Below are 10,820 nucleotides of genomic sequence, written 5' to 3' on the forward strand. Positions count from 1 at the left end.
ACTCCTCTCATTATAATTGAATAAGAAACCCCAATCAAAAGTTGTGGGAGTACATTAGGAGGAACATAGCAAACCTTATTATTCCAATGCTAAAAACGAGGAGGGAGAAAATAAAATCATAAGAGCACACGAGTCCACCCAACAAAAATTAGAAGACATAAGAACGACGTGCCACACAACTGTAATTTTCTTTAACGGAAGACACTGAGGATGATGTTGGGGTAGGGGGTAGGGGGTGTTTAAAATTCACTTTATTTCATCATATATAAGTTTAGTGATAAAATTTTTTTTAATTCAATTTAAATTAGTCATTTTTATGAGTGATTTTTCTATATGTTTTTTTAATTTTTTTATAAAAAATAATTTAAATTTCTCACTTTTTATTTTCAATTGCAATTTTGTCCCTTCCATATAATTAATTTTTTTAGAAAATATAACCCTTTTTAATTAGAATTATTTATAATTAGGAAATTACTTAAATGTAAGCATAACTTTTATGAATATAATGAATTTTTTGTAATTTTAAAATAATAAAACACTTGAATAAAGTCGGAGAAAAAAAATAGATAAAAATAGAGTAAAATTCTTTTAACTAAAAAGCTTTCGAAACCACACCCTATCTTTCAACATTTTAATTAACATATTCATTTTGTTATTTATGTTCTAACTTCAAAATTGTTTTATTTAAATATTTCTCCAATATTTTCATTTAAACTTTTATTCTCTAAATTATTTATTCAAGTGCTCTTTTATTTAAAGAATTCGAGTTTATTAAAGCCAAAATAATTATACTTATATATTATTTATCAATTATATTTTAAATAATTATTCAATGATAAATTTTCTATTAAAAATATTATATTTTTCTAAATTTGAATGTGGGGGAAACAAATTGCAAATTTAAAATGAGAGCTTAAAAGTTTTAAATAATTTCTTTGTAACAAAATAAAATGCTTAATAAGGGTTATATTAAAAATCACCCATTGGAAGGATTAAACTAAGGTGAGTTGAAAATCAAACATTTGACGCCTCACCTTCAACACAAATTGATCTTGCTGCAAAGAATAAATCCTGCAGTAGTCCCTCCATTTTACACAGCGCAGCCATGCACTCTTCAATATCATCATTGGAAATTTTGGCCAGCTTCCGAGTTTTGGCTTCACTGCAAGTGGTTATGGCATCAATGCAGGCATCAATTCGATTCCACTGATCATTTTGCCCCCCTATTCGCTGCACGCCTCTTGTTGCTCTTTGAATGTTCTCGGTCCCGGATGAGAGTGGATTACTACTATCCATTGCAGGATAGCTTACACCAACTTCATCATCGTCATTGTTGGAGACAGGAGGCATGGCAGAGGAGCGGGCATTACTGCCGGTGGCTACAGAAGATGAGAACATCTCAGTACATAAATCGAAATGAGGAAGACCCTTCTTTTTCAAGCCAGACTCTCTCGGATTAGCCTACGTAATCAGTCGCACTTAATTGACGTATGACAAGAAATGATGAATATATGTAAGAAATTTGTTGACCAAATGTTGTACTGTACCATTACTCTTTATTAATGAAATTTACATTTACCAAAAAAAAAAGAATATATGTAAGAAAATAAAATGAGACATGTAATACAATTACTGGGATCCATTCAGCCCAACGATCCTCACTGGCAGTCACAGTGCACGTTGTTGGGTCCCAACCAAAATCAGTCCGTTTGTATACCAAATCATAAAACTTACGCCAAAGCATTCGAAGCCTGTTAGCCTTACCTTTAAGTTGAGCCACAGTGTATTGTGTTTTATTACGTTCGTACAATTCAACCACGATTTCATGCCAAATTTGCTCACTAAATGTTGATGAGATAAGGTGTCCTTTCTTGTAATGCTCATACATCAATTCAATGAGCAAAGACACCTGTGGCATATCCCACCAAGCACATCAATTCAATGAGCAAAGACACCTGTGGCATATCCCACCAAGCATCGTCAGCCCGTGACTTTGGCTCCAAAGACGTACCACATGCCTCCTTCCGCTTTCGACTCATCTACCATGTTAAAGTCACAATGTATGTTACTAAAACATCTAAAGTATTAATAGAGTAATCAGCAAATAATCGAAAACAAGCAACAACAAATGTAGACTATATAGCATTTATTCACAAGAATTTCAAGATGGAAAACATCTTTATCTAGTTATGCAGAATACAAAATTGCAATTCAATCACCTATTAGATGGAATTAGAAACCGAAAACAGCTATGTCTTCAAGTAATCAACCAAAAAACATCAGCCGGTATACACAGAGTAAATCAACCAGATTGAGTGCTCTATTTTCCTCTACTTTTATTCAGTATTGGATAAATCATAATCATAACTCATAACTTTGTATTTTTTTTATGTATATATGTATTTGTCAATTATCTTAATGTAACTATTTTTGTATGTTTACTTTGCAAATTTTTTTTTATCATTTTTAATACTTTTATTATTTTTTCAATTATTAATACAAACCATTCGTATTAGCAAAAGAAATTCAGTAAATACTAAAACTAAATCGATTAATTTGGTTTAGTATTTTATATATCATTTTGACCTATCACATTTTGATTTATCAAAATTTAATTTGATTTAATTTATTGAATAAATATCCTTAACATCGAGTATGCTAATGATCTAGACGTTAAACTAGAACCAATTAAATTGTTTATTCTAATTAGATTTAGCCACATTAAATTAGTTAAATTGCAATTTGCAAATATTGATGTAATTTATGGATGAGTCTATTTAAACTATAACCAAATCATATAAGTGTAATATATTCATTATAAATAAATCTTGTTCGACCGAAACCCAATTTAAACTAAATATAATTTCTAAACCAAATATTTTAATATAATTATTATTCACTAAAAAAAAAATAGTTGAAGGATTTATGGGTGAGCTTTCATATGATGTTTGAGAATTTATAAGATATATATACATATACATACATATATATATTACTCTTACCCAAACCAGTTTCCACACTTCATAGTCCAGTTAAGAATAACACATATCTTAAATCAAAACAGAAATTTTGGACGAAAAACATGGTTTTGCAACTTAGGCAGCTGCTTTCATCTTCTTTGTGACAGTAGTAATGGGACAAAAATCATATCATGATGAGCCAAAAAATTTGTCCGCATCGAGCTCACTTTATTTCGAGCGCCGCGCTTTCTCTTCCGACAAATGATGTCATTGTTCCAACCACAGGACTCGACGGTCGTAAAAAAAGGATGGATCGACGGGCGAGTTTCCGGGGAAGAGGAAGGAGGAGGAGAGCTGGTTTTGTTTGAGGTTCCATTGAAAGGAATGGTTGGGAGAGAAAACAATTTTAATTGATGGGAAACAAGCAAGTACATGCTAACAAGAAAAGACAACTATGACAAGCTCACCTATAATTTCAAGAAATTGAGAATTAAAATAGATATGCATTTTCACTAAAAATGGCTTGACCAAACAAATTTCCACCTACCCAAATAGTAAAAAGTAGAAAAAATCTCATTGAAAAAAACACAATCAAACAAGCTCTAAAATGTTTTACTCGCGACATTGGCATGAAAATTGAAAATTTGGGACAACAGTTTCTAAATTAATTTTCACAAATCGAAAAATATCCAAGAAAAAAAATATTATCTCTCTAAATTTAATTTTTATTCTGTATATATATAAGTATATTTGATAGATATTCCATGATTTGATTTTGTTTCTTGATCGGCCAATCGGTTTTCGAGCTTTGCACAAGAGTAAATAAATAAATGATCTTCTGATAGGTTTGGGTTTCAGTCAGAGCTTTTTCCACATCGTATAGGATTAAGGGTAACTTTTTTTTTCTTTTCTCGGTTTCTTTTATGTATTTGCTGGAGTTATTCGGTCTCTCAATCAGATTTATTGTTGTCTGTTTAATATTTGATTTTCAGAATTCGTTCTTCATTTAAGGGAAGAAAAGGGGAGAAGTTAAATTTAAAAGTTAAAAGTGATTAACTATCGATCCTTTTGTATCTAGAGATATTATTATTTTTTTTTGAGTTCTGGGATTATTGTGGACTAGGTATTGGATTTGAATAAGTTTGTTATGGTTAATCATGAAATTCTTTTCCAAATTTATTTGAACTGAGGGATGTTATAGAATTGGAATAAGAAGAGGAATTGTAATTGATGTCACTTTTGGATATGGAAGGAGTTCTGTTGTCTATCTTAGTGTTTCAGTTAGTAAATACTGAATATTTTGGTTATTGCAAAAATTTGTATGGTTGGAAGTCTTAACAATTTGATGGTTGTATGGGTTTTGTGAATCATTCAGTATGTATATATCTTGATACTAAAATAGGGAAATTGGATAGAGGGTTGAGCTCTGATGATCTACTTTTTTATTCTTCTACTTGTACTGGGAACTTAAAAGGGAGATGACTTCAATTGTTCTACTGGAAGCTATTAGGGTTCTACTATAGATTTACTTACAGTTGAAGTTCCATTATCTCTTGCTGAATGTCCATGCAAGGTATGAATGTATTCTGCTGATTTTCAGTGCTACAGCTGCTGTTTAGCTATTTTGTTTTACTGTGTTTTGGTTTGTGACAGAGAAGACTGTATCCTTTGATATTATTTGTACAGTGTAGGATAAAATTGCTTCCTTTAGAAGCTTTAACATATTTAAAGTAGCTTGATTCTTTATAATGCGCAAATATTTTCCTTGACTTCATAGATTTTCTTACTTCTTATGTAGAGTTTGGTTTCTAAGGAATTGTTCGGTCTTGTCAGATTATGATTAGGTCATTAGTTGTTTGGGGGAGAGTCACCAATAATGCCTGCACTTGCTAAAAGTAGTGATCAACAGTTGGAGACAGGTCTCCGTAGTATCCCAAACTCGACATTCTACAGTCAACCCTGGTGGCAGGGTCTTGGACACAATGGCATGCCTTCTGGAGGGCAGCAGGAAGATGGACCCGTAGGCCCTGCAACTCTGCAACCTCAAGGCACTGGTGAAGGGGCCTCCAAGGATCCAGAAATCAATGCAGCCCTTCGATCTGGTAGCCTTCTGTGCTTCACCACACATTTCACTTTTTTATGCTACGTGTAAATTCTAGATACATACTTTACTACTGATGAAAAAACGTTAGTTATCTTCTTGTTGCAATCTTTGCTGGTCATGCTATATTTCATGCTCCATTTTGGCGTTTCGAGGGCCTGAAATGATGGTTAATTGTATTTATGTTCATATTTGTGACATTGGTTTAGAGGGAAATGATAAATATATAGGAAAGCTGAAAATGGTCCTATGGTGTCCGCAATTTTTCAACTTTTTTTTTTATTACTGCCGAGCATTCTCCCTCATACTCAGTGTAATATGATTTTCATCCTTCAAGTTTTAAATAATTTCTTGACCTTATGATGTGAGTTGTGGTAATAAAAAAGAACTACTCGATTGATTGCATATTCAATTGACATAAATCTTGTTTCTATCAGAGCTACGTAAAGTTGCTTGCTTTATAGGATTGCGAACCAAAGACAAGATATTCCGTTCAATGCACAATAAACCCTCCTCTGTGGTGGGACTTATTGCTCTTGCATAAGGACTTGCTAATTGGTGCCTGCATCTGCTTGAAAATTTTGTTTACTAATTGCATTTCCTTTAAGTAACTCTTTAACATACTTTTCGAATGTGTCTCCCGGGCCAATGTACAAAACCTCTCTAATCATCTGTGTTCTATGTCTATATGCATTCATGTTTCAACTAATTAAGATCTATTTATTCTTTTCCAGGATTAAATGGAAGCAATAATGGGCAAGAAAAGCAACACCTTGATGCAAATTCACAAATGGAACTTGTGGGTCATTCAATTGTAAGACTCTCTCTCTCGCTTGTTCTGTGTCTGAGCTGCCACCCAACCGTGCGCCCCTCTCCCGGTTTGGTGCGTGGCTAGGTTATATGAAAATGCTGTTGATTTGCTGATCGAGTATCTGAACGTTACAGTTGCAATGATAAACTTTGTGGATTCTCTATCTGTATGTTTGATTAGATGAGATTCCATTAATTATTTACTTCTCTATTTACAGATGTTGACGCCTTATCCATATGAAGACCCACAGTATGGGGGAAGGTTGACTTATGGAGCAACAGTAAGAACAAATTCTGGCTCTGACCCTCCAGAATGGGGAAAGAAAATAAACGCCTGAAATCTATCTCTTAAGATCATTGGAATGCGAATGTGCGTTTTATTTGGAATACAGACTGAAGAGAGAAAATCTGTCATATTTCGGTGTGCATATTCGAATGTGCCGTTTTATGGCACTAACTATATATCTATCTTCTCTAATGTACAAAAGTTGTCATCAGCACATATGCGCTCGTGATCACATGCATGCATAACTGCATATCTAAACATAATGTGCATATTTCTTGTGTGTCTATTTATGCATTTGTAGACAAGATTATTATAGTTAGAACAAATAGTATGTTTCTCATGGCTTGCAATTGCTATGGGCTGAGTCAATCAATGAAGAGACTGATAATTTTCGCCTCAATTGATGAAATGGCAAAGATCATTGCGTTTGGAACAAATATTTCCACTTTATATATTATATTATTTGTATGAACATCTAAAGCTGTATGAATGAGGACTTAAAACAAATTCCATAAGCTGTTGTTTCGTTTAAGCTATAACTACTACCAAAGATTGTAAGCTGCAATTGGGAGGCAGCTAGTTAGACCCCAAGTCCATGTGTGTCTCCACTTCCCTTGCTCAGGAAATCCATCCAAATCTTGTTTCATCATCATATATTTTCTGTCTGTTTTTTCAGAATCTCGTTTTCTTCTCATCTGTGTTCAAGTTAAATTCGATTGACTTTCCCATTCTTTTTCCATTTTCTGGTCCAGAAAGGGGTGGGGGGTTTCTTTATTTGCACTTAGAGAAAAGATGATGCTTCCTGACTCCTCAGTTTGACATGTCTCAACTTCACACTTGAGGGGTGCCTCTAACTTAATCCTCTCTGAGCCATGGTCTTATTCAGTTTGCAGATAAGCTTTATGCATTTCTGCTGAATTCACACCATCATGCCATCTACTCACATGGGATGTCTACTTTTAGAAACACTTCAATTGATCCATGTGTCTTTTGAATGTTTAGAATAGGAAGAAATTCAGTTTCCGGATCATTGTTAAATTGGCTTAGACTATTATTACAGCTATGTTGTATCCTCAAACATACTGTGTTTTACTTGGTGGCTTTATTCGGCGTCTTGGGAAGTATTCTCACTTTTGTTTGGATGTACACTTTAAAATATTTCTGGGTTGGTTCCAGGTACACCACTTGCTTGGATACCATCCAGCAAGAATGCCTTTGCCACTGGAAATGGAAGAAGAACCTGTTTATGTGAATGCAAAACAGTACCGTGGAATTTTAAGGCGAAGACAAATGCGAGCAAGAGCTGAATTGGACAAGAAATTGGTAAAAAACCGGAAGGTAATAGAATGTCTCCCCTGAATTCTATGGGCATCTCCATATCTTTGAAGCATATACCTCTCCCATATTTTACGTTTTGTTTGCATAATCACCCTTTTGTGGAGTGAAATAGCTGGTGCACCTCATATCCCTCTTCTAAATTGGAAAATTGAAACATTTGGAAGTAACAATTCTTGGACAAAAGTTTCAACTAATTCTTTCTGTCACAAGGCATAGTGGATGCCTTAGTTTAAATTATAATCCTGGGCTCTGTTCCTGGAGTGTGCCAGTTGAAATCTAGTTAACAAGTATCTGAAAAATGGGACATGATGTTAACTCGTGGTTTTTGTACAAGTCACATTATATGTTGACATAAGTGTTGAATGCTTATATATAATTTTCCCTCTCTATCTACCATCATTTTGTTTTCATATGTTATACTGAAGATTCTTAGAATGTTAGTAAGAAAGTCAACCGTAGGTGAATGCATAGAAGCTGAACACGTTTTGCTTTTCATCGATGGATAAAGTTTCTTGTGTGGATTGTCGGATTAAACTGTGGTTGCTCTTTCTTGTGAACAGCTGCTGGTTGGAATTGGCTTCTTTTTGTCCGTTCTGTACCTAATTTATTGGCTTAGTTCCTTATTTGTTACATTCATGTGACTGCTAGGACTACTGTGACTCTTTACCTTCCTGAAGCCTACAATAAGTATCCATGAAGATTTTATCGGCATTACTTTAGCTTTTCCTTCAGATATCCTGCTTATGTTCTTTGTGAATTGGACAATGCAGCCTTATCTGCATGAATCTCGGCACCAACATGCTATAAGAAGAGCAAGAGGCTCTGGTGGCCGTTTCCTTAATACGAAAAAGCTTGATGGTTCTGGCAAAAACTCTACATCCGGGGAGCAACCGAAATCTGGGGAAATTACTCACACACAATCTTCGTCTCCTGCTTCTGCACATTTGTCTTACAACCGTAATAATATATCTAATCAACAAGGTAATGGGGCATCTACGATTCAAGGAACACATAAGAAACAGAATCTCCCAAATGGATTCAGCCACGGCAATGGTCTGGCATTGTATTATGCAGACTCCACTAGAAGAGACCTGGAAAATGACCACTTTAGTGAGGATAACCGGACCTCACTGGTGAGCACCGCCCCACAGGGGCCTTCCTTCAGAAAATGAGAAGCTACTCCTTTGTGGTGGGTGATAAGTCGCCACTGCCCCTCCATGATGTTTGCGAGTGATATGCTCGTGTTCAGTTATAGGCTGGCTTTGCCGACCTATCTTACCAAGAAGCCAGGTAACTTCCTCTGACTTGGCTTTTGTCAGGCAATTCATTCTTGGCTGTTAGTTCTATGGTGCAGGGATAGGAAAAGGTTCTTGCATTACTTTGACCCACTGTTATCCATTTCGCCACCATTTCATCCATTATGTAAATTCAGAAAAGTGTAAAACCATTCGTTGAGTCTGTGAAACATTTAACCATTCGTAAACATAGATTGCAAATTGTTCCTCGTTGGAGAGAATTGTGTCAGCTATGTACTACTTTTGGCTCTTCTTGTGACTTATGTGTTGTACATTCGCTATGCGATGTTCCGATGTCCAGTTTGGAAGTTATGCTAAACTTTCTGTCCACTCTTGCACTATGCAGATTTCTGACGTTACATACATTTTGCAATATCGCTTATCATCTGCTTTAGGGCTTGTTTGAAATTGCTCACACATGTACTTTGAGCTCGAATGTATTTTGGATCTCAAGGGAGAAATAGAGAGAACTAATGCGTGAGCAGGTGGTGATCGTAAAGGGACATGTTGTTTCATCTACGGGATGAAAGTTCACAATGAAGATTGTCCAAGTAGTCTTCTATTTTCATACATTTATTATACTAGTAAATGTGCTTATTGCAAGTGTTTTTAGAAAAATATGTACCTTAAAAAATGTTTAATAAATCAAGAAAGAGTTTATTGTTGGGCCAAAATGCATAAAACCTCCATTTGTTTCAAAAAGTCGTTTAAAAATTCATTTCTATTTTAAAAATACGCTAAAAGCTTTGTAAAGTTCAAGAACAAACACCATTTCCTTTAGTAATTAACGGAAGGTGCATTACATGTGCTATTTGTGGATGTGGAGTTATTTTTTAATTGTTTTACTTGCACTTTTCTTAGGTGTCTTTTACCAAAATGCCTTTTTTTGTCTTTTGTTTTGTTTTTGTATTTTTTTATAATTTAAACTGCAATATTAAATTATATTTAATTTATTTAATATATAAATATTAAATTAAATTATATTATTTTCAATTATTTAAAATATATATTTTTAATTACAATAATTATTATTATAATTACTTTTAATTAGCTAAATTTAAAATATTCTTAAGTAACTAAAATATATTTTAATTTATATAATTAAAATTAATTAAAAACTTAAAAAAAAAGAAAAAAGTTAGGAGTTTGCGGCGCAGGAAACTTGTCTCTAAATTTTCAGCGCCATCCATACGAGTTTCTGGCCGCCAGTAGTACCATTCGGATCCTTTTTTCAAGAGGAATATTTTTATACCTTCAATTTGAATTTTCGTCAATTGGAGAAACTGGACTCAAGCCACGACTACCGAACATGTTTACTGTCGATTCGTTTTTGTTAAGTCAAATCTCGACCGCAAACCACTACTATCAGACTCCTCTCTTCAAAACGATTCTAACGAGATTGATGTCACTTCACTTATTTAAGTTTTTGTAGAGATCCGATAATTTGAAGAAGTTGCCGTCAATTCTAACGCAACGGAGATAGTGGTGGGATTGGGGGTGGGGTGGGTAGTTTTTTTTTTTTTCATATATATAATAATAATATATTTTTTTATTTTTAAATTATTTATATATAATATAACTTAAATAATTTGTTGAATCTAAACTTTTCATTTTTTTAAATTTAAAGGTTGAGATTAATTGATTAGATCTAACGATCAATATTTGATTAAAAAAAATCCAACGGTTATTAAAATAAAATATAATATATATTAAGTAAGGGTATAAAACCCCCTATGTTATAAAACGTCGGCTAAAAATTTCTTTTTGATTTAAAAATAGGCTAAAAGCCCTCCCTATATTTTGTAAAACTCAGCAACAAACACCCATTTCATTAGTAATTAACGGAAGGTGCATTACACGCGCTCTTTGTGCATGTGGCGATATTTTTTAATTATTTTTGACATTTTCTTAGATTTTTTTTTACTAAAATGCTATTTTTACTTTTATTTTTTTATATTTTTTTATAATTTAAATTATATTTAAACCCAAATAATTTTATAATTATTAATTGTTAAATATAAAATTATTTT

General features: G+C 33.5%; 2 protein-coding genes across 3 annotated transcripts; one reads left to right on the forward strand and one right to left on the reverse strand.

Moving 5' to 3' along the window:
• LOC105173339 (L10-interacting MYB domain-containing protein-like) lies at positions 1,015-2,039 on the reverse strand. Its single transcript, XM_011095042.1, has 3 exons — positions 1,956-2,039; positions 1,634-1,909; positions 1,015-1,461 (listed from the first exon to the last, which is right to left on the reverse strand). The coding sequence occupies exons 1-3, from the start codon at positions 2,037-2,039 to the stop codon at positions 1,015-1,017; spliced, it is 807 nt and encodes a 268-aa protein (XP_011093344.1).
• On the forward strand, positions 3,698-9,120 carry LOC105173321 (nuclear transcription factor Y subunit A-1-like). Of its 2 annotated transcripts, none has more exons than XM_011095021.2 (6): positions 3,698-3,851; positions 4,794-5,062; positions 5,796-5,875; positions 6,090-6,152; positions 7,334-7,495; positions 8,266-9,120. In XM_011095021.2, exons 2-6 carry the CDS (start codon positions 4,837-4,839, stop codon positions 8,665-8,667), a joined length of 933 nt encoding a protein of 310 aa, XP_011093323.1. In that variant the 5' UTR covers positions 3,698-3,851; positions 4,794-4,836; the 3' UTR covers positions 8,668-9,120. The 2 variants fall into 2 exon arrangements, with proteins under 2 accessions (XP_011093323.1, XP_011093324.1); XM_011095022.2 differs by lacking the exon at positions 3,698-3,851 and adding an exon at positions 3,895-4,533.

This window comes from Sesamum indicum, linkage group LG11, assembly GCF_000512975.1.
Source record: "Sesamum indicum cultivar Zhongzhi No. 13 linkage group LG11, S_indicum_v1.0, whole genome shotgun sequence".
Classification (NCBI taxonomy): domain Eukaryota; kingdom Viridiplantae; phylum Streptophyta; class Magnoliopsida; order Lamiales; family Pedaliaceae; genus Sesamum; species Sesamum indicum.